Source organism: Beta vulgaris, chromosome 3 (assembly GCF_026745355.1).
Source record: "Beta vulgaris subsp. vulgaris cultivar EL10 chromosome 3, EL10.2, whole genome shotgun sequence".
NCBI classification, from domain to species: domain Eukaryota; kingdom Viridiplantae; phylum Streptophyta; class Magnoliopsida; order Caryophyllales; family Amaranthaceae; genus Beta; species Beta vulgaris.
This window is the reverse complement of record NC_079204.1, coordinates 45,262,537-45,287,568: the sequence shown is the minus strand read 5'-3', so window position 1 is coordinate 45,287,568 and position 25,032 is coordinate 45,262,537. Positions and strand designations below refer to the sequence as shown.

The window sequence follows — 25,032 nt, the reverse complement described above, 5'->3', positions numbered from 1 at the left end:
GAAAATAAATATTATTGTGTGTTATTTACCTTTTGTTGTTGTTCTCCTTTCCGCTATCATTTCTCGCTCTAGTTTCTTTCTTTAATGATAATTTTTCGAATTACCAAAATAGTTTAAGAAATAATAATGTTTAACATATTGATATTGAAACATTATATATGTTATAATAGTTTGGTACACAAGGACTTATTTATATAGTCATTAGTACTAAATGCAGCACCCCTTGAACATGTAAAAGATCCAAAATTTATCAATTGTCTTTCTCATAAATAGTTCATTCCCCCCGCTTTTAGACATGAATTTTATTAAATTAATATGAGGTTTATTTCACCTTCCAACTCGAACATATGAGCAAATTGGCGACAATAAATCGGTAATTTGTTGTAACATCAAATTGACTATTTCTCGGCAACACTAACATGCAAAAAATATCCGCAAAATATACTTTTTGAACATTAAAAGTGTCTTTCATTGCAGAAAAAAAATATAATCAATATAGTACGCCTATCATATTGTTGAGAAATAAACCTAACCTAAAATATTAATCAAATACTTTTATATGGAAGTTGATAGATTGGTTATGGTTGTCCCATAATTTGAAAATGTTTCGTCTTGATCTTTTTCTCAGTTTTTTAAAATGGACTAAATTAGAAAATTTCGTCTCAATCATTCACCAAATGTAAGAATCATTATTTCAATTTTTGTGTGTGTGTTATTCTTTTATATTCTCGATAAAGCGAGATATCGTTTCTCATGATTGGCAAAATTATTTTCTAATTCACATGGTTTTCTCAAAAGCAGAATGTTATTCATACATTTATGCTACACATGGACATGATATATATAAAACATGGTTTGTATGAAAATTGGGCCTGTTATTTTATTTTCATTATACATATAGCTTCTTTGGTATCTATTTTACGTACCTTTTATAATACACTCAAAAAAGAAGTAAATAAAGTAGTTAATTACTTACAAAATTGAATCTATTCAAAGAAACTACATTTAAATAGAGCAATGTGGATAATAATAACCTATTGAAAGTCCACTGATTTTGAGTTTTTGAAAAACATATGATATATATGGTCATAACAATAATAACAGTTTTTCAACTTTTTATAATAAGTCAAATATAATAATTTATATAAGTTTTGGTATATGTTGTCAAATGCCAACTTACTAATTAATTATAATTTTGCATTACAGGGTGTGACTAAGTTATGTTTTGATGCATTGTCTAGTTTACTTTATGTACAAAGTTGTGGAATGAGATATTGTTGCATATGACTATAGAACTAAATTGGTAGGAACAGATGTTTGGCATTGGGTACCCTAAGAAATGGCTTGCACCTTTTATTAGTTTGAAATAAGTTGTAATTTAACCTAATTCAATATCGTGACACGATTAAGTTTTATGTGGAGGGGAAATTGTATTTGTAGATTAATGTAAAATAGAGGTTCACACCTGTACTAGTTCACTCGTTGATTTAAGCAAAGCGTAGACACGGAATAATCAATGATCAAAACCACTATTATAGAACACAACCTCCAATCATCAATGAGCTTGAACATTCAAATTATCTTCCTCATTTCTCCTTTGGGATTTTTACAATTTTTATTCATTTAAGTGAGTCAAACAAGTCATAAGTCATTTGACTCTTCTCTAATCCCTTTGGTATTGCTAGTTTTAGTTTCATTTGTCTAAGAAATTTTCGAACTAGGTTGATCAAAAAGGGGACAAATGAACTATTATTCTGCCGTGATAGTCATTTTTATGGGTTATTGAACGTAATTGGATATTATGAAATCATAAGGACAAGTTATAAACTTATACAATGTAAATTTCCCAGTCAGAGCTTCATGATTGGTCATTGCATCGAAAATTGAGTTCGAGGGTGAAGGTACGAACATGATCATGAATCAGGTTGTCCCATTGCTGGCCTTTATTCAACACGATTGTTAGACAAGTTTTATGCAATTATACAATTAAGAAATAAATTTCATGGCACTAAAAAGAATTGTTTAAATCGGTTCATTATATAGTCACAAGAAAGACTAATTTTTAATGACATGTTATTAAACAATCATATTACTGCGATCTTAAGTCAATTGTCCAAATTCTATTATTAGAAGTTCGAATAATTGTTTAGGTATTGTACTTGGAATTAATAAGCATCTCAAGTTATGAAAATAATAAACATGGAAACAAAAAAATATGTACAAAAGTACAGAGAATATATTAAGGAGAAGAATATACACAAGTCATGAAATTGTATTGAGATCTACATCATGAAAATTGCGTTAGTAACTTGATTGAAATAAATATAATAGAAAAATAATAACGACCCTTGGGAATATACCAGTGTCGCCTGAGTATTAGAGAGTAAAGATCTTCTGAAGGAGCAATCGTGGATCTTGTAACAAAACCAATGCAAGACCGAAAGTATGTATGTGTTTAAACTGTTTAAGAGCGTATTTACTTTAAGTATGTAGGAGTACATGATATCAAGATGAGTATGAGAGAGTACAAATGCATAAGAAAGCCTGCCAAAATTTGGGCGAGGCTTGGCCTATTTATAGTTAAAACCGAGAAAATAAAAGATAAGATCTAGCGTTGCACGGTGCGCAGCAGTGATGCACCACGTGTAGCACTGTGCGCTGATACATCCTCCTACGCGTTTCTGGATTTTGCTTACTGTCTCGCAGTGGTGTGTGCACAAGAAGTTATGTCATAAAGCATTGAGATAAAGTGCATCCGCATATCTGACCCAGTTTGTAATTAAATAATTCTTTAAATGATACTTACTATCTTTATCAAATATTACCATTTAAATCCGAAAATCAATTATCTAAAGAGACCAAATAATAAGATTTTAATCCAAATCCATTATCTTAGAAAATATATATATATAATTTTTTTTTAAAAAATAAATAGTTATGAAGAATAATTAGTTGGACTCGTTTAACAAATTGGGTTGAGAATACAATTAATTATCATGAATAAGTAATTGGGCTTTTTTTTAATCTTTAAAATAAACAAACCTTTTGCTTTTGAAACGGTTTTTCGCCTATCTCTTCGGCTTATAATATATTTCTGATCGAACCAATTAGGATGGTGGTATGTATAATCATTGGGTACTCAAATGGAAAGACATGATTATGTGTCTACAATAATTGAATTAGTGATCCTCTAGCATTAGAAAGACCCCATTGATATTTAGTAAAAATTGGTGATAAATCATTCATATATAGTATTATAAAGAAATTAAATAGAAATAGTGATTTTCAAAAAAAACGAAGTATATTGTAATCAATGTAAATATATAGAAAGAAATGAAATCATGATTATCTTTAAAAAAATCAACAATAATAGTACTGCCCAATTATATAAAGAGCAAAAAGTATGTAGTTTAGTTTCTCATATGTCTACATACTAGTTAACTGCTTTATCTTTACTTTTCCTATAAAAAAATACTCTAAAAAAGTTTTCAAGTCTCCACCAATGGTAGAAAAGACATCATTTATGCGAATTGTTATAGTGATATTAATCATCTTATCCTTTGGTAAGTGAAAAAGTTGTTAGTAGCGGTATTTATCATCATTATTATTGTTGTTGAATCATATTTTGCATAATAGTAATTAAAGATTATATTTTATAAAATATATATGGCTCTCTCATCATTTAACATGTTAATAATAATTAAATATTTATATGTATAGCTCAAACCACACTTTTTGTTATTTCATAATATGACACTTATTTATAAACAAGGATTTCTAATATTTTAATTACATATAATTTTGATAAATTTCGGATTGAAAATTTTCAATTAAATTTCCTAACTAAAACAAATAAAAACAACGAAAAGACATCTCCTAAGCCCAGTTCAACAAAAGTAGTTATTATATGGATTGTGATGGTATTTTGTTATCTTCATACAATTTTATCGGGTTTTAGTACATTTATTGTTTAGTTTATGAATTGGTAGTATCCTATTTCCTTTTTTTTTTACTATTAAAGACATGGACTCCCAAAAAAGAATAAATGAGATTTATGTAATATGTACATTAATTGATTAATATGGAATTTTATCAGTCTAACTATAAGATCAAAACTAACAATCAAAATCATACTTAATTAAAAGACATAAATTGAAATTTGAGATCTGTAGCGGATACATGATGTTTGATGTTTGATGTTTGATGTTTGATGTTGATGTACAAAGTTATTTTTGTTTTCCTTTGAATAAAAAGTTCATTTGCTATATCTAAGGGGAAAGAAACTTACAAAAGAATTCTGATTTTCAATGCATGAAAGATGTTGTCACGTAGATGCAACACTTAAATAAAACAAATTTTATCATCTATATATGATACATTTATTATTTAGAAATTGCAAAAATTGGAGCTTTAATTAGACAAACATTATATACGCTTCTTCAATATTCTTATTGACACTAAGGGAAAAAATATATGTAGAAACAAATTGGATTTGTCACAATACGTATAATCTATACTCAATCATGTAAGAACTAGAAGCTAAAATATAACAACACCTAAATGCCAGCCTACAACCTTCATTTGTAAAGTAGAACTAGTTTTTTATTTTTTTTACTATATGATAGAATATTCATTTGCCTAATATTTTATTTCTTGGCTCAAGGTACTTGTGTTATGAGTTCAATGTCTATAGGACATTTTGGAGTCGATCGATTTGACTCTTGCGTTCCCCAAAGCAACTGTACATTTGATACATGTACGCAATATTGTGGAGTGAGCGCTCTTAATCGTCATTGCGTAACAAACAACCTTTGTTGTTGTACTTAAAACAATGCAAAAGAAACTGTGTTTTACATATATGTATTCTTAAATCCATTACTGAATAAAATAAATGTGGCACATATTTGAATTGAAAATAAATATTTATTGTTGTTATTTATCTTTTGTTGTTGTTCTCCTTTCCGCTATCATTTCTCGCTCTAGTTTCTTTCTTTAATGATAATTTTTCGAATTACCAAAATAGTTTAAGAAATAATAATGATTAACATATTGATATTGAAACATTATATATGTTATAATAGTTTAGTACACAAGGAGTTATTTATATAGTCATTAATACTAAATACAGCACCCCTTGAACATGTAAAAGATCCAAAATTTATCAATTGTCTTTTTCATAAATAGTTCATTCCCCCCGCTTTTAGACATGAATTTTATTAAATTAATTATGAGTTTATTTCACCTTCCAACTCGAACATATGAGCAAATTGGTGACACTAAATCGGTAATTTGTTGTAACCTCAAATTGACTATATCTCGGCAACACTAACATGCAAAATATCTGCAATATACTTTTTGAAAATTAAGAGTGTCTTTCATTGCAGAAAAAATATAATCAATATAGTACGCCTATCATATTGTTGAGAAATAAACCTAACCTAAAATATTAATCAATACTTTTATATGGAAGTTGATAGATTGGTTATGGTTGTCCCATAATTTGAAAATGTTTCGTTTTGATCTTTTTCTCAATTTTTTAAAATGGACTAAATTAGAAAATTTCGTCTCAATGATTCACCAAATGTAAGAATTTTTATTTCAATTTTTGCATTGTGTGTGTGTTATTCCTTTATATTTTCGATACAAAGAGATATTGTTTCTCATGATTGGCAAAATTATTTTCTAATTCACATAGTTTTCTCAAAAGCAGAATGTTATTCATACATTTTTGCTACACATGGACATGATATATATATATATAAAACATGGTTTGTATGAAAATTGGGCCTGTTATTTTATTTTCATTATACATATAGCCTCTTTGCTATCTATTACGTACCTTTTATAATACACTCAAAAAAGAAGTAAATAAAGTAGTTAATTACTTACAACAATGGAATCTATTCAAAGAAACTACATTTAAATAGAGCAATGTGGATAATAATAACCCTATGTGAAGAGTCCACTGATTTTGAGTTTTTGGAAAACATATGATATATATGGTCATAACAATAATAACAGTTTTTCAACTTTTATAATAAGTCAAATATAATAATTTATATAAGTTTTGTATATGTTTCAAATGCCAACTTACTAATTAATTATAATTTTCATTACAGGGTGTGACTAAGGTATGTTTTGATGCATTGTCTAGTTTACTTTATGTACAAGTTGTGGAATGAGATATTGTTGCATATGACTATAGAACTAAATTGGTAGGAACAGATGTTTGGCATTGGGTACCACTAAGAAATGGCTTGCACCTTTTACTAGTTTGAAATAAGTTGTAATTTAACCTAATTCAATATCGTGACAAGATTAAGTTTCATGTGGAAGGGAAATTGTATTTGTAGATTAACGCAAAATAGAGGTTCACACCTTTTACTAGTTCACTCGTTGATTTACGCAAAGCGTAGACACGGAATAATCAATGATGAAAACCGCTATTATAGAACACAACCTCCAATCATCAATGAGCTTGAATATTTAAATTATCTTCCTCATTTCTCCTTTGTGATTTTACAATTTTTATCCATTTAAGTGAGTCAAACAAGTCATAAGTCATTTGAATCTTCTCTAATCCCTTTGGTATTGTTAGTTTGATTTTCATTTGTCTAAGAAATTTTCGAACTAGGTTGATCAAAAAGGGAAAATGAACTATTATTTCTGCCGTGTTAATCATTTTATTAACTTAATTACGGGTCATTGAACCTAATTGGATATTATGAAATCATAAGGACAAGTTAGAAACTTATACGATGTAAATTTTCTAGTCATAGCTTATTACTGGTCATTGAATCGAAAATTGAGTTCGAGGGTGAGGGTACAAACATGATCATGAATCAGGTTGTCCCATTGCTGGCCTCTATTCAACATGATTGTTAGACAAGATTTATGCAATTATATAATTAAAAAGTAAATTTTAACGCACTAAAAAGAATTGTTTAAATCGGTTCATTAAACACAAAAAGACTAATTTGTAGTGACATTTAAAGTAATCATATTACTGTGATCTTAAGTCAATTGTGCAAATTATATTATTAGAAGTTAGAATATTTGTTTAGGTATTGTACTTGAAATTAGTAAGCATCTCAAGTTATGAAAATAATGAACATGAAAACAAAAAAATATGTACAAAAGTATAGAGAATATATTAAGGAGAAGAATATACACAGTCATGAATTAATTGAGATCTACATCATGAAAAGTGCGTTAGTAACTTAAAGAAATAAATATAAAAGAAAATAATGACCCTCGAGAATATACAGCTGTCGCCTGAGTATTAGAGAGTAAAGATCTTTTGAAAGCAATCTGGATCTTGTAACAAAACAATGCGAGACCGAAAGTATGTATGTGTTTAAACTGTTTAAGAGCGTATTTACTTAAACTATGTAGGAGTACATGATATTAAGATGAGTAGTACAAATGCATAGGAAAGCGTGCCAAAATTTGGGCGAGGCTTGGCCTATTTATAGTGAAAACCGAGAAAATAAAAGGTAAGATCCAGCGTTGCACGGTGCACAACAATGATGCACCACGTGCAGCACTGTGCGCTGATGCATCTTCCTACGCGTTTCTAGATTTTGCTTATTGTCTCGCAGTTGTGTGTGCGCAAGAAGTTATGTCATAAAGCATTGAGATGAAGCACATCCGCATATCTGACCCAGTTTGTAATTAAATCATTCTTTAAATGATTCTTATTATCTTTATCAAATATTACCATTTAAATGCGGAAATAAATTATCTAAAGAGATAAATAAGATTTTAATTCGAATCCATTATCTTAGAAAATATGTATTAAAAAATTAATAAAAAAATAATTAGCTATCAAGAATAATTATTTAGACTCCTTTAACAAATTGGGGTTGAGAATACAATTAATTATCATGAATAAGTAATTGGGCTTTTTTTTTTTTGAATCTTTAAAATAAACAAACCTTTTGCTTTTAAAATGGTTTTTCGCCTATCTCTTCGGCTTATAATATATTTCCGATTTGAGCAATTAGGATGGTGGTATGTAATCATTGGGTACTCAAATGGAAAGACATGATTATTTGTCTACAATAAGTGATCCTCCAGCATTAGAAAGACCCAAATGAACATTTAATAAAAATAGCTGATAAATCATTCATATATAGTATTATAAAGAAATTAAATAGAAATAGTGATTTTCAAAAAAAGGAAGTATATTGTAATCTATTTAAATATATAGAAAGAAATGAAATCATGATTACCTTTAACAAAATAAACAATAATAGTAATGCACAATTATATAAAGAGCAAAAAGTATGTAGTTTATTTTCTCATATCTCTACATACTAGTTAACTGCTTTATCATTACTTTTCCTAAAAAAAAAACTCTAAAAAAGTTTTCAAGTCTCCACCAATGGCAGAAAAGACATCATTTATGCGAATTGTTATAGTGCTATTAATCATCTTATCCTTTGGTAAGTGAAAAAGTTGTTAGTAGCGGTATTTATCATCATTATTATTGTTGTTGAATCATATTTTGCATAATAGTAATTAAGGATTATATTTTATAAAATATATATGGCTGTCTCATCATTTAACATGTTAATAATAATTAAATATTTATATGTATAGCTCAAACCACACTTTTTGTTATTTCATAATATGACACTTATTTATAAACAAGGATTTCTAATATTTTAATTACATATAATTTTGAGAAATTTCGGATTGAAAATTTTCAATTAATTTTCCGAACTAAAACAACTAAAAACCACGAAAAGACATCATCTAAGGCAAGTTAAACAAAAGTAGTTATATGGATTGTGATGTTATTTTGTTATCTTCATACAATTTTATAGGATTTTAGTACATTTATTCTTTAGTTTTTGAATTGGTAGTATCCTATTTCTTTTTCTTTTTTTTACTATTAAAGACATGGACTCCCAAAAAAGAATAAATGAGATATATGTAGTAAGTACAATAATTGATTAATATGGAATTTTATCAGTCTAACTATAAGATCAAAACTAACAATCAAAACTGTTGGGCCCTCGATTTTCTGGAATAGGCGGGCTTCCCTAAACATTTCGAATTTCTAATTGATGTTGCAGTTGGCGAAGGAAGTGGGGAGACTGGGTCAAGCGACGTTACTTGGCGTCATTTTGGGCGGTTGAGATATATGCGGGATTGTGTTAACAGAACCCCCAAATTGTGGAACAACTCTAAAGCAGCTGGGGATATTTTCTTAAGTAGTATATATGCATAATTTGTAACCTAGTTCGCTTACGTTCTTTACTCTCACTCTCATCATCTCTCTCTCTCAAGAAAACTCCACCTGTTATTCTTCTCTCTAAATATTTGAGTTCCATCATCATTGTAATCGATACTATATTGTAACATCTACTTCAAGACGTCATATTAGTGGATTGGTGATCAAAGCATCACCCGGTCGTTTTTCCCTTTTGGGTTTTCCGCGTCAACAATTTCTTGCTTTTTCATTATTTTATTCTTTACGCAATTATTCTTTTTATCATGTCATTTAATATCAGTATGATGATTTTGTTGTTGGCACCTAAACCTTTTTAGTACTTGGTACAAAATCGGCATAAACAATTTGGCGCCCACCGTGGGGCCACAGCAAGATCTTCATACGTTTATTGACAATCGCATCTTTTTGTTTATTTTCCATACTCTTCCATCTTTTCGTATTTGCTATGGCAGGACAATGGGTTACCACCCAGGAAGTCATTGACGAACTCAATCGCGTCAAAGCGGAGATGGCGACGTTAAAGGAAAGCTACGTCGCTCATGCATGGAGATCCAGAGCTTGAAATCCGCCAAGAAGACGTCCAAGGGGCCCAAGCCTCGCAATGTCGCGGCGTCTCCAGGATGCAAAATCTGGACGCGAAGGGTTCGAGACCCCAGGAAATCGTGCTGATCTCGGAGATGCTGATGATTCAGAAAAGAAGACGTCAATGACGGCGAGAATGACGGCGCTGACCCTTCGAAAGAGTTCGCCCAAGGCCGTCTTGATGATCCCATCCAGCAGCGTCTCCAGCAATTAGAAGACATGATCGCCCGTATCCCTGGTGTCCCCAGGCCTATGGAAAAAGCTACTCCTAACAGTTATGCTGATTCTCCTTTTGCAGATCCCATAGCATTGATCGAGGTGCCCAAGAGGTTCTCCGTCCCGTCCATGAAACTGTATGACGGCACCACCGATCCTAATGATCATGTCGCACAATACAAACAAGATGATCACCATTTCGATCCCGAAAAATATGCGGAAGCATGCATGTGCAAAGGCTTTGGCTCGACGCTGACGGTCCAGCACTACAGTGGTTCATTAATCTCGATAACGGGATTATTTCTTCTTTTGCTCAATTAGTCAATACTTTTAATATGCAATTTGCTAGGCGCAAAATGGAAAAGCAAGCAGCGACTTGCACAGAATTGTGCAAAAACTGACGAGTCTCTCAAAGAGTTTGTGAACAGGTTTAACAGGGAAAAGGTGTCCATTCCAAATTGCGACGCCTAGACTCGAGGCATTGAAGCTTCAGGCGTGGCTTAGATGAGGAAGTCGACCTCTACAAGGAGCTGACCAAATATCCCTGTCCGACGTTTGAGGATGCTCAAGCCAAAGCCCTGGCGCAAATCAGGCTAGAGGAAGACATGCAGTCCAGAAAGGCTTATGCCAATGCCGACAGCCGGAAAGCAGCGTCCAACAAGCAGGCGTCGTGGCGTCAAAAGCCTTACGAGCGCCCGCAGCAGATTCATAGCGTCCGTCATGACGGACCAACCAATGATTGGAAGAATGATCCCGGCCTTCCCCCCAAACTAAGCGAATATGGCTTCAACGTCACTATGGGAGGTATCATTAATACTTTGCATTCTTTAGGTTCTGCTGTTAAATGGCCTTTCAGGAACGAGAAATCGACGGCCCATCGCGACAAATCTAAATGGTGCGAGTTTCATGGAGACCATGGGCATCACACCGACGAATGCGTCGCCTTAAGGCGAGAGGTGTCCCACCTGCTGAAACAAGGATATCTTAAGGACCTGTTGACGGAGAAAGGGAAGCAGACGGTGTCAAACAATGACGACCGACGTCAACCGCCGTCATCGCCGCCTCATGTCAAGGTAATTAATGTTATTAGCGGTGGTTCAGATATTTGTGGACTAACGTATTCTGCAGCTAAACGACATGCACGAGATGGTCCAAATCAAGACGCCATCCCAAAAGAGCTCCGTCACCCCCGTGACGCCGAGTTGGAGGCCATGCCAATTACTTTCGATGACGCCGATCTTGGCGACGATAGGGACATACATCACGACGGTCTGGTAATATCTCTAACTGTCAGTAATTGCTTGCTTAAACGTGTGTTAGTGGACAATGGCAGTTCAGCAAACATCCTGATGAGAGGCGCTCTTGAAGACATGGGTATAGATGAACGTGACGTCATCAGAAAATCCACTGTCCTTGTGGGATTCAGTGGGGAATCAAAGCATACCATGGGAGAAGTGACCCTGCCGACCTTCGCCAAGGGAGTTAACATGCCAACTAAATTTTATGTCATTGACTGCCCTTCCTCTTATAATGTGATTTTAGGCAGGCCATGGATCCATAGCATGAAAGCTGTCCCCTCGTCCTTTCATCAATCCTTAAAGTTCCCTACCAAGTGGGGAGTGCAGGAAATCAAAGGAGACAGACGGATCGCGAAGAGAATGCTACAAGACGTCCTTGAAGCCAGAAAACTGAAGCATAGCAATTACAGATCAGGGACGTTGGGGAACAAGACTTCGACGAGCAGCAAGTAGATGAGGTCATCTTGGACCCCAGCACACCAATCAAACGGTCAAAATAGGGGCCGCCTTATCCCTCGACGTCCGTCAACAGGTAATCGATTTTCTAAAAGCTAACGCTGACTGTTTTGCATGGTCCCATGAGGACGTTACAGGGATAGATCCCGACGTGATCACACATAAGCTCAACGTTGATCCAAACCACAAACCGATCAAACAGAAAAGACGCAAGTTCGCCCCAGAACGAAACCAAATTATCAACGACGAAGTACAAAAGTTTTGACACCGGTAAGGTAAGGGAAGTAAAATATCCTGATTGGTTAGCTAACGTCGTTGTTGTAGGAAAGAAAAACGGGAAGTGGAGGGTCTGCATAGACTTCACTGACCTCAACAAGGCATGTCCCAAAGACTCGTTCCCCCTGCCCACATTGAGCTCTGGTAGACGCCACAGCCGGACATGAGTTGCTGTCATTCATGGACGCCTTCTCAGGGTACAATCAAATACTCATGCATCCTGAAGATCAAGAAAGACGTCATTGCTCACCGATCGCGGCATTTATTGCTACAAGGTCATGCCTTCGGCTGAAGAATGCTGGCGCAACCTACCAACGGCTGGTCAACGCCATGTTCAAAGACCAGCTAGGGGACACCATGGAGGTGTACATAGATGACATGTTGGTCAAATCTAAAAATTCCCATGACCATGTGTCACACTTACAACAATCATTCGACGTCATTCGAAGGTATGGCATGAAACTTAACCCCACTAAGTGTTCTTTTGGAGTGTCTGCAGGTAAATTTTTAGGGTACATGTCACGAAACGAGGCATAGAGGCTAGCCCAGATCAAATCAAGGCTATCCTCAACATTCAATCGCCGCGAAGTGTAAAGAAGTGCAGAAGTTAACAGGACGCGTCGCTGCGTTGAATCCGTTTCATCTCTAAGTCCTCCGACAAATGTCGACTGTTCTACGAGTCCTAAAGAAAAACAAAGGATTTAATTGGACGCCAGAACACGAGCAGGCTCTCCAAGATCTCAAGCAGTACCTCATGACGCCACCATTGCTGTCAAAGCCAGTGCCGACGAGCCATTACAGCTGTATGTCGCCGTCAGCGAATCATCGGTAAGTGCCGTCCTGGCCAGAGAAGGGCATGACGGACAATTGCCAGTGTACTATGTAAGTAAGTCCTTGGTCGACGCCGAAATCAGGTATTCTTCTCTTGAAAAACTTGTCTTGGCAATCGTAACGGCGTCTAAAAAATTAAAACATTATTTTGAAGCACATTCTATCTATGTCAAAACTAACTATCCCGTCAAGTCTATTCTAAGACACCCAGAACTAACGGGCAGAATGAGCAAGTGGGCAATAACGCTGAGCAGCTACACATCACTTATCAACCTCGGACAGCAATAAAGTCGCAAGCATTAGCGGATTTTGTGGCGACTTTAGCCCTACACTAGAAGCAATAGCCCAAACAGAGGTAAGTATGCTTGAGGTTAATACGACTAACAGTAAATGGATCTTGCATGTAGATGGATCTTCCAACTTTCGAGGCGCCGGTTTAGGCGTATTGCTAAAGTCGCCACAAGGGGACATCATAGCCCGAGCTGTCAGTTGCGACTTCAAGGCTACCAACAACGAGGCAGAGTACGAGGCATTGTTAGCAGGATTAACACTGGCTAAAGACTTAAAAGCTACCGAAGTTGAAGCATATAGTGATTCATTGCTCATCGTCAGCCAAATAAAAGGGGAATTTGCCGCCAAAGATTCCAAAATGACGGCATACTTGGACGCCGTCCAAGCAAAGGTAAAATTGTTTGACAAATTTGACATCTTTCAGATTCCCAGGGACCAAACACACAAGCAGATGCATTGGCAAACATTGGGTCAGCCATGAGAAAGTCAGGGTTCAAAAGCATACCTATAGTACACCTGTCGCACCAGCGGTCCAAAAGCAACCACAGCGATAAAGCCAACGACGTCGGAGACGGATTAACGACATTGACGTCGTAATACTGCTACTGCGTCAACAAGCTGGCAGACCCCGCTTATCCAATATCTTAAGGATGGCACTCTCCCCGAAGACAACTACAAGCCAGAAAGGTACGATTCAGGGCTTCTATGTATGTTTTACTTGACGGTATACTTTTTCGGAAGTCCATTGCAGGACCATACCTAAGATGTCTCGACGGCGACGAATGCCGGCAAGTGTTACAAGAGATGCACGACGGATGTTGCGGCAATCATTCGGGGGACGCAGCCTGTCAAACAGGACCTACGCATGGGATATTATTGGCCGACGTTCGCCAGACGCGTCGAGTACGCTAAGAAGTGCGACGCCTGCCAGCGACATGCCCCATGTCACACAAACCTGCGAACGGCTACACCCTACTATCACCCCTTGGCCCTTCATGAGATGGGGAATGGACATCGTCGGAAAACTCCCTCAAGCACCGGGCAAAAGGTGTTCATGTTAGCTCTGACGGATTACTTTTCCAAATGGATCGAAGCTGATTCCTTTACCCAGGTACGCGACAAAGAGGTTATTACTTTTATATGGCGTAAACATATGCAGGTTCGGCGTTCCTTCCGAAATCATCTGTGACAAACGGTTCTCAATTCATAAGCACGCCCACAGGAATTTCTTGGCTAAGTGGAACATACAACTTAGCACCGCGACGCCTAGGTATCCTCAGACCAATGGTCAAGCTGAGTCTAGTAACAATCAGTCCTAAAGTCGTCAAAGGCGTCTCAAAGCAGCCAAAGGTAAGTGGGCAGAGGAACTTCCGTCAATTCTGTGGGCGAACAGAACCACCCCAGGACGGCACGGGCAGACCCCTTTTTCCCTAGTCTATGGTGTGAAGCTGTCCTTCCCCCTGAGGTACGTATCCCGACATCGTTATGGATTACTGACGCCAGACAGGAACGATGAAGATTAAGTCATGACATCGTGACAAGTGAAGAATTGAGGGAAGCGGCCCTTGTTCGAATGGCGTCACAACAACAGATAGTGGCTAGAAGCTTTAATAAAAATGTCAAGCTAAAACATTCAACGTCGGAGATTGGGTCTTGAGGGAAGTCTTTCAAAATACAAGGAAACAATGCAGGAAAGTTAGCACCTGCATGGGAAGGCCCATACAAGATCCAGAAAGTAGTAGGCAACGGCGCCTATCGTCTCTGGCCAAGGATGGCAAACTCATACCAAGAAGTTGGAACGCCGTTCACCTTAAGCGCTACCATTTTTAACTGATAGTGTCGACACGTACTAGATAATTAAGTAGGTAATTTACATTAACATGTCATGACATTGTTTCATTCAGTTTCTAGTATGTCTTGTATCATTTTCTTGGCTAACATTTGCATGTGAGTATGTTGGCAGTATTACAGGCTCATTCATTGACAAATAAAGAATATGACATCAGACATCGACGTCGTCGGGTCTAACGTCTTACAGTTACGATTACAAACGGACAGGGCAATCCCCACATGGTCAGATAGACGTTCTCCCCGTCCGATTTCCTACGACATTTACATTCATGACATCGCAAAGCCAGTGTGTTTGGTTGGAAGTGGTGATTATCCCTTCATTGCAACCAAAACATCACGTGGTTCACACTACCAAGGTACCTTACAACGTTGTACAACATACATACATGTATACTTGTGTTCATGAATTAAAAAACGACATTCATTGCAAACAAACACACCACGACGTAACATAACACAATTCTTGAACACAACATAACATCGTTTCGAAAACCACAAAGCAAAATTACTAAAGTGTAGCAAAAGAAACATCACAAAATATAAAGTTTCGGTGACATATCACCTTGAACCAACTACTGCAAAAGTAATTAACAATTATCGGTGACACAGCACCTTGCAGGAACTAGTGAGAATCAAGCGGCGCCGTCAGTTTCAGCATTGACGCCTGAATCCGCCGTCGCCATGACGTCGGCGTTTACTCTCGCCCTCAGGGATCAGATCTTCCGGCGTCCCAAAAACTTCCAGGAACTGCTGAATGTCTGCTTCAGGCGTCCACTTCGACGTCTGCCCTTCCAAAACTGCTTCATCAACCTTGCCTTAGTCTTCCAGGTGTATCGGCTAGCGGCGTCCATCAGCTCTTCACGAAGGCTGGCGATGTGGCGTCCGTCTCTCCTTCATCGACGCCAGGCTGATCACGTGGCTAGCATTCTGGCCTTTCTCCTTAGCCAACTCCTCGGACAGCTCTGCCACCTTCTTTTCTGCTGCCGTCAACGACGCCGAGACCGGTCCAACTTCTCGCGGAGTGTCTTGCACTCCTTCTCTAGAGTGAGGGCAGCAGAGCGAGGGCCAGAGAATGTTGTGACGCCTACACAAATGGCTGACGTCAGTAAGTACTAATGAAACATTTAAATGACATAACATGTGTTAGTTGGCTTACATGTATTTGCAGGGCCAATCCTTCATTCGCCACTGTGAGCAAGGGCAGGCTGGCTAGGCGACGCTGAGGTGCGGGAAACGCCAGCTTCTCCGCCGACGGGAAGATTGTCGGGGCGGTGATTTCACAGAAGTTCTTGGGAAGGGAGATAGTAAAAGTTTCCCTTCTCCAAGAGGCGTCTTCACAGGTTTGGGGGTCTCTGTCGGAGGCGCCGTCCTAGCAATCTTGGGAGCGCCCATGGATGACGGTGTCACAGCGGAAGCAATTGCGGCCTGTTTTCTCTTCCTGGCCCGTTCTAGCATTTCCGCTTCAGAGAGGCCGACGGTAGGGGTCTTTGATCTAGTAGACATGGTGTTCTCTGGAAGACGTCTGTGGTGTCAGTTTCTCACAAAAAAAAAAAAAAAAAAAAAAAAAAAAAAGAAAAAAAAAAAAAAATGAAGAAAAAATGACGAGACAAGTATGCAAGAGACATTACCTGACGCCATAGAGGGACTGGTGTTGGTTGTGTGTTCTTCTGTTGATTGGGGCAAGACGTCTCCTTCTGACGACGTTAGTTCAAATTGTTGCGGAATGTTCTTTCTTTGGGGGAGTATTTCTGGAGAAGTTGGTTGATTTTGGCTTTGCTAAGAGACGAATCCTCGACGGGCAGAGGTAGGATTTCTGCAATCACAGGGGAAATTAGACAATGTCAACAGCATAAACAAGAGAATGTATTCGACGAGGAGAAAATTACCTTCGGAATTCCATCCGTCACGTAAGTATTCAAAGCTCTTCCCCAAAGAATTCTTCTCTACAAAAAAGTATCTTTTCTTCCATCCCCTGTCATTAGCCCCAGAATTTTCTACCAAAGATGGTTTTCCTGGTTTTAAGAAAAAAGTATACCTAGACACCTCTACTCTTTTAATGTCATACATGTATAGAAGGTCTTCTAGGGTGAAGTCCACATTCGAGTCTTGGGCCAATTTGTCAATTACATGAACTACACGCCAAACAAGTGGCATGATTTGGCCTGGACTGACTTGCATGACAGTTAAGAGTTGAGTCATGAGAGAGTTAAAGGGAGGGAGTACCCAATCTTGAAGGGTATTCATACAAACTACCCACCCACTGGGGCAGTCGTCGGGTCGTTGTTCTTCATCGGGAATCCTTGTCATACATTTTCGGGCATATACGTTTTTCTATTAAAGAAATTACTCATCTTCAGAAATTCGCTGGCGATACTTTTTCCCCCAATTACCCCAGTTTCTAAAATAACTACTTCATCAGAGCTTTCTGCCATTTTTGAAGTTCTTTTTGATTTTCTAATCTTGGGAAGATTTTCTTTGGGGGCCATTTAAAGAAACAAAATTCGGAGGAATTTAGGAAGAAGGAGTTACCTGGTTCTTGGGTCTTCAAGAGGTTGAAGAAATCACCTGAGGAAGTAGCCGTTTGGAGAGGAAACAAGTTTAATGAAGAGAGAGAAGTGGGTTGGTGGAGAAAAGGGGATGTGAAAGGACAAAGTGGATGATGGGACTCTCTTAAATAGGGAAGCGTGTGGAAGTGGAGAAAGTGGGCGGTTTTTCCCAACGTAATGATTGACGGTTTTCTTACAACTGGGTTTCGGACACGCGTCAATCAGGGGCAATTGTTGGGCCCTCGATTTTCTGGAATAGGCGGGCTTCCCTAAACATTTCGAATTTCTAATTGATGTTGCAGTTGGCGAAGGAAGTGGGGAGACTGGGTCAAGCGACGTTACTTGGCGTCATTTTGGGCGGTTGAGATATATGCGGGATTGTGTTAACAGAACCCCCAAATTGTGGAACAACTCTAAAGCAGCTCGGGGGATATTTTCTTAAGTAGTATATATGCATAATTTGTAACCTAGTTCGGACTTACGTTCTTTACTCTCACTCTCATCATCTCTCTCTCTCAAGAAAACGTCCACCTGTTATTCTTCTCTCTAAATATTTTGAGTTCCATCATCATTGTAATCGAATAACTATTGTAACATCTACTTCAGACGTCATATTAGTGGATTGGTGATCAAGAGCATCACCCGCGGTTTTTCCCTTTTGGGTTTTCCGCGTCAACAATTTCTTGCTTCTTTCATTATTTTATTCTTTACGCAATTAATTCCTTTTATCATGTCATTTAATATCAGTATGATGATCTTGTTGTTGGCACCTAAACCTTTTTAGTACTTGGTACAAAATCGGCATAAACAAAAACCATACTTAATTAAAAGATATAAATTAAAAATTGAGATTTGTAGCAGATACATGATGTTTGATGTTGATGTATTACCAAAGTTATTTTGGTTTCCCTTTGAATAAAAGGTTCATCTGCTATATCTAAGGGGAAATAAACTTACAAAAGAGTTATGATTTTTAATGCATGAAAGATGTTGTCACGTAGATGCAACACTTAAATAAAACAAATTTTATTATTTATATATGATTCATTTATTGTTTAGAAATTGCAAAAATTGGAGCTTTAATTAGACAAACATTATATACGCTTGTTCAATATTCTTATTGACATTAAGGGAAAAAAAATATTTGTAGAAACAAATTGGATTTGTCATAATACATATAATCTTTTTTTCGGTTTTTTCACCAGGTACCCCTGTTGTTTTTCAAAATTCATGGGGTACCCCTATTTTTTTTTTAATGCACCAGGTATCCTTATTATTTCAGTATAATGCACGAAATGCCCTTAATGACTAACGGTGTCAAGTTTCCGTTAATCATTAGGGTTAATTAACCCCTCTAACCCTAATTAAACCCTAATTAACTAATTAAACCCTAACCTCTAACCCTACCCTAACCCCATAACTTGAAACCGTAACCCCACAACCACCACCCAACCACCACTACCACCCAACCACCACCACCTCCCTTCCCCCTCCCTCCCTCACCCCTTGTAGCAGGCCTCCTCCCCCCTTGATTTCCCCAACCCACCGCCACCCCCCACCCCCAACCCCATCCCCACCTTAACCCCCGGCAGCATCCCCCCTCCCCTAGCAGCAACCACCACCACCTCCCCTGCGTTGTAGAAACCACCAGATTCTTGATTTCAAAAACTGATTTCAAAAATCAATTTCGAAATCATTTTCGAAAATCAATTTCGAAAACATTTTCGAAATCAAGAACAATTTTCGAAAACCTTTTGCGAAATCAATTTGCGAAAACCTTTTGAAATCATTTTCGAAATCAGTTTTTGAAATAAAAAAAAAATCAATGAAGAAGAAGGAGAGATAAATCGACGGGGGTGGGGGTGGGGGTGGGGGTGGGGTAGGGGAGGGGTGCTGCGAGGGAAATAGACGAAAGTCGACAGGAGTGGGGGTGGGGGAAATCGACGGGAGTGGGGAAGGGGAGAGGGCTGCGAGGGATGGGGAGGGTGGCTGCCGCGGGGGTGGGGGAGGGGAGGGGTGCTGCGGGGGGTGGGGGAAGGGCGGCTGCTGATGCGAGGGGTAGGTAGAGGAGGGGAGAGGTGTTGCAGGTGGTGGTGGGTGGGTGGGTGGGGTAGGGGAGGGGTGGTGGGTTATAAGTTAGGGTTTAGTTAGTTAATTAGGGTTAATTAGGGTTAGAGGGGTGAGTTAAGGTTAATGACTAACGGAAACTTAACACCGTTAGTCATTAAAGGCATTTCATACATTTGTTTGAAACAGTAAGGGTACTTGGTGCATTAAAAAAAATTAGGGGTACCCCATGAATTTTGAAAAATAACAAGGGTACCTGGTGAAAAAACCCAAAAAAAAAAGATAAGATATAAGGGGATACAAAATTTGGCTATACAACTAATAAGAAAGGATTAATTAGAACTGCAAATAACAGGGTCGCCTCCCCTTAACTTTCTTTTCTCTCTTCTCTCTCCTCTCCCACAAAACCCTAATTTTCAACCTAGGGGCTACCACCACCCTTTTGGGCGGTGGTAAGCCCCCTTTCTCCTTTTCTTACTAGTTTTTTATGTTTATGTTTCTAATAAATTTTAGTCTCTCTCTAATGGAGAGTTTTTATACCCATATATTGGGTTATATCTACCCATATATTGGATTTTATCTCTCTACATGTGAGAGTTTGGAGACGTTGTTTTTGGGTTTTTGTGTAATTCTTGATGTTAATTTGTTGATCAAACTTTGTGCGGAGTTGCAACAGATGTCAAGACTTCATTTACAATCAATTGAATTAAATCCAGTTTTACTTCAAAACTACAAAAGATCAACAGACCCCCTTGCAGAAGGCTGCATCAGACAGCGATGTAAAAGACGAGGATGTTCAGAAGTGCTAGATCTACTCAACGATCGTGGTTTTATCATATTAGAATTGTATTTATTTCATTTTGATATGTATTTGTTTAGTTTCTACTTCTATTGTAGATGTCGTATGACTTTGAATCAATGAATTAATGTTATTTTCAGAAAAAAGAAAAAAAATTAGAACTGCAAATAGAAAGTACTGAAAGCAAATAAAATCTAAAAAACAAATTTAGGAAAATTACCATTAAACTATTGAAGCTTTTCCATAGTGAGAGAGATATAATTGGGTTGGAGTGGAGAATTAATGGAAGACACTGTCGGGAAGTAGGTTGAGAAATTGAGAGACGAATATACTTTTTGGAGAAACTCAAAAGGTAAGTTATTGTTTCGCAAACGTATATATACAGAAAAGATGTGTGCACTGTCCAATATTAAGTTTCAAACCTGTATATAAAAAGAATTGAACACAATGTATTCTAGAGAAAGTATACTCCCATATCCGGTATGGGAAAATTTTTCCCATACCATTTGCTTGATATGATAAGATGTAGCCCAAATATGATTTCATAGCTAACTAATATGATAAGATATTGTTAGGATATGATATAATATTTCAACTAATAAGCCTCCCAAAAAGAATGAAAAACAAAAAAATAAATTAATTTTTTAATATTACTTTTGTCATAAAAATTATATAAATGCCATGGTATTGGCCCATATCCGATGTAGGAATATCATTGCTCAGGTATTCTATGCCAAACAGCATTTATGGCCCATGTTCAGGCCATTAATTTTCATGGAATCTTCTTTTCTATATTGCAAAAACTAGAATCATATTCATGTGCGGCTCTAATATTCCTGGGGCCCTGCGCGGTCGTGCAATTCGCACTGCCCAAGAATCGCCTCCAGGTATGAGGAAGTCTTCTTATTGGTTAAAGTTTAAGACAATCAACATGAAGATATTGGAAAGCTGGGATGTGGTCAACATTGTTAGATAAAAAATGTTCTTTTCCAAACTATATCAAAATGATAGACGGATCCATTAATAGTAGAGCTGATCATTTTGGCCCTGCCCGGCCCGATTTTGGGCAGAATTTTTCGGCCCGCGGTCGTGTATGCCCGGATTTTTTTTGGCTTTGGGCAAGCCAAAAACAACTTTTTAGTCATTTTTTGGCCCGGCCCGATTTCGTCCCAAAAAGCTTGCTAATTTTGGCTCGAAATAACGGGCTTTGGGCACAAAAATTCGGTCCGGCCCGACCACCGGGAATTTTTTTTTACCGCAGTCCGGCCCATGATCACCTCTAATTAATAGCTGCAAGATTCAGCAAGTACAAGGGGTTTGTGTTACTTTGGTCGATCTAATTCATTGTAGTTTCATCGAAGACGAGTTTGATTTAATCTTGTTTTATTATATTTTGTTTTTCCTTAATACATATTGTAGATGTTGTTTGGCCTTCAATTAATGAAATTTCTCTTTAAAAAAATATACAACCAAAGAATATTTGATTTTGAAAAATGTAAAAGAAGCATTAGAAATTATAGGAGAGAGAAAAATAGAGTAGATGAGAAGGTTTGGGATCGATTATTACAATGGATGGTGGGGCATATGAATTAACTAAGTGTAAAAAGTTGATGTATAGAGTACCATATAAGGAAAAAGTGAAAGTGTAATAATTAAATAGAAACGGCAAAAAAAAACTTAACAATTAATAAAAACGAGGTAGTATATGATATAAAGAGCAATGAAACTTTTTACTCTAACATTTGAAATTGTAATTTTCACTGCAGCCACTGACTCAAATGACCCAAGTCTTGGAGCCTTAACCTTCTCATTTTATCCATTGTCGACAAGACTCAAGACAACTTGTTGTGGATGTTTTAATTTGAGATATTTTGTAGAATACTGGCTATTATTTTGGTATTTTATCATTTTAATAACTAAAAAACAGACGTAAAAAAACACGACTTAAAAAAATAATGAAAACTCTTAATAGGCTTAAGACCCATATTAGACTCAAGATCAGCCAGACCCATTAAATCTGGGTGAGAGTCCAAATTTTTAGACTCATGACTCTGAGGTATGTTTGGGTCCAAATCAAAATTTATAGGTATAGCTCTAAATGGACTCGTCATATCCGATCCACGCCCAATTGCCCATTACTAATTCTGAATCCGCCTATGATATTCTCCTTTTATTACACAATCTAATGATCTATCATATTATCACCACCTTTGTCCGAGACTCCGAACAATGCAAAGTTGCAAACTATAAAATGTTCAAGTAACAAGTAAGCACTACACCTAAAACTAAAAGATAATGGATCCAACATTGTCGTTATCTAAATTTATACCCACACGACCCCAAATAATCACGTCACCTTCAATTTTGTCATTTTTGTGAATTTTCAAAGACTACATAGAGGGTACAGCTGATGAACTTAATTGGGTAAGGTAGCAGTGTACCCTAATTTCCTTAAATTTTTTCTTTGATTGAGACAATCACAAGCTCAAATTAAACACAAAAAAACCAAAAAAAATAGATGAAATGAAACTAATTGGACCTTCTCGAAATTATGAAAGTAGTTGCGGACCACGTTGGATATCAATAGTTGGTGGCGTAACAATTTGACTTTGTAAAAACTTAAACAAATAACAAGTCAAAAGAAGACAATGTGCAACTTCCAAACGCGTCACCTAATACACAAAACTTTTATTATTTTTTTCTCAAGATAATTTTAACCTAAAAATTTTGGTGGATCGATCAATAACTTATTATACATCAAAAAATCATATAACATACCCCCTTCGTCTCATAATATAGTATTTATTTTTTTTACACGGTTTCCAAGACGTAACTTTGACCTTTAATATCTTTAATTCCGTATTAATAAAAAATATAAAAAATTGATATTATGAAACTGAGACGAATCTAACAAGATCCCACATGAATATGTTTTTTTATATATACAAATGAGAATATTCTGTCAAAGATTTTAAATTTGACCCACCAAAAATGAAGTAGGCACTATATTATGGGACGGAGGGAGTAGTTAGTTTTTATTTAATATGATTAGTTTTTATATGATAATCATCTTTTATATACTTTCTCTGTTTTAGTTTAGTTGTGCCACTTTTAAAATTACGGAGTTTTAGATAATTTTTAGAGAGGAGAGTGATAGAAAAAGAAAATAAAAGTATCACATGTCATAAGAGAAAGATAGAGAGAAATTATTACCTTAAATGAAAGTGTCACAACTAAATTGAAACTTTCTAAAATAAAAAGTGACATAATTAAATTAAAACGTAAAAAATAATCAATTTAATATAATATAGTCAATTTTTTTAATACTGTCAATTTTCGTATAATGTAGTCCTCTTTTCCTAATATAACTAGTTCTTAGGCCCGGGCTATGCCTCGGGTAAGGAAAATTTTCATTCATTAATATTATACTTTAAGATGATAACAATAAATGTTATTTGGTCTAGTGGTTAAGATTTTAGTATATGTTCGTAAGGTCTTGGGATATAGTAATGAAATCAATTTAAGTTGACAATAATCTACTGTGAAAGGGTCCATTCAAGTTTTCTAATATATTGGCTCGTTCTTACAAAGATTACAAAATATACTTACGCACCAATAATAATAATAATACAACCTTGCAATTATCCAAGCCAAACATCCCGTCTGTCTTATTCTTCCTGCAAAAAAAATTTCAATGATCTTTCTCTCTCTCTCATCTTGCCGGAATTAAGGAGGGAGAGGAAAGTTCAAGAAAACCCAGAAAATATTTCCAAAAAAAACAAATAAAAAAATGTGCCCTTTAAGATTCATTTTGGTATTTTTCTCTGCAATTTTGGCAGGATTTTTGGCATGGAGATCATTTCGTTCTTCACCTGAGCTTGATTTTGCAATTTCTGAAGATTCAACAGCTGATAAAACGACATCATCAAAGGATGATAAGCAAGAAAGGAATCTCAAAATGGTAAAAAGATTTCTTCTTTTTCTCTCTTTTTTTTTTTTGTGGGTGGTAATTTTTTTTATGTTTCTAAAATTTGGGAAATTGTTGGAATTTCCAGATAATTCAAGATGGTTTCTGGGTATTTGTTGACATGGCAAGTGGGAAATACTTGTGGCGGAATTTTAAGGAGATGAACACAGTGGAGAAAGTAAAGAGTTGTTAGAATTCTTTTCAAGTAATTTGAAATCCTTGTATCTGAGTATTTCCACTTTGTTGAATATGATGAGTTAACTCTGTATAAGTTGCTAAAAACTATAGTGTGTAAATTTTGTGCACAAATTGCTCTCCTGACTTTCTTGAATTTTCATGTGTCAAATTTACATTGTAATTGCAATTTGGTGTGACTTCTGGTGAAGAGATTGTAGTATTAGACCGAGTAAAAAAAATTACTTGCAAAATGTGACAATTTTTATCTTGGAATAAATTTCTGGCACTCTTCTGCTGTTTTTGTTATCTGTAATGGTTGATCCTTAAGTCAACGAATAGGTTAAAGAGATTGTAATTTACCCTTTTGCAGCTTTACAGCTAACACAATCCTGAAATGTTTTGATTGTAATTTGCTCAAAGTGCAACTGCAATCT

The 25,032-nt window shown here is 36.4% G+C and overlaps 2 protein-coding genes across 2 annotated transcripts; one reads left to right on the top strand and one right to left on the bottom strand.

Annotated features, from left to right (window-relative positions):
* Positions 1 to 16,670: 16,670 nt before the first annotated feature.
* LOC125495909 (uncharacterized) lies at positions 16,671 to 17,247 on the bottom strand. The gene is made up of 2 exons (XM_057393273.1): positions 16,929 to 17,247; positions 16,671 to 16,855 (listed from the first exon to the last, which is right to left on the bottom strand). The coding sequence occupies exons 1-2, from the start codon at positions 17,239 to 17,241 to the stop codon at positions 16,746 to 16,748; spliced, it is 423 nt and encodes a 140-aa protein (XP_057249256.1). The 5' UTR covers positions 17,242 to 17,247; the 3' UTR covers positions 16,671 to 16,745.
* A 6,804-nt stretch (positions 17,248 to 24,051) lies between these two features.
* LOC104888707 (hypothetical protein) lies at positions 24,052 to 24,904 on the top strand. The gene is made up of 2 exons (XM_010673742.4): positions 24,052 to 24,415; positions 24,510 to 24,904. The coding sequence occupies exons 1-2, from the start codon at positions 24,245 to 24,247 to the stop codon at positions 24,612 to 24,614; spliced, it is 276 nt and encodes a 91-aa protein (XP_010672044.1). The 5' UTR covers positions 24,052 to 24,244; the 3' UTR covers positions 24,615 to 24,904.
* The last annotated feature ends 128 nt before the right edge of the window (positions 24,905 to 25,032 follow it).

Coding starts and splice junctions, on each gene's coding strand:
- LOC104888707 (XM_010673742.4), top strand. CDS start 24,245: ATGTGCCCTTTAAGATTCATTTTGGTATTTTTCTCTGCAATTTTGGCA. Junction 24,416..24,509: donor AAGAAAGGAATCTCAAAATG/GTAAAAAGATTT, acceptor TGGAATTTCCAG/ATAATTCAAGATGGTTTCTG.
- LOC125495909 (XM_057393273.1), bottom strand. CDS start 17,241: ATGACTCAACTCTTAACTGTCATGCAAGTCAGTCCAGGCCAAATCATG. Junction 16,856..16,928: donor TGACGGATGGAATTCCGAAG/GTAATTTTCTCC, acceptor CTGTGATTGCAG/AAATCCTACCTCTGCCCGTC.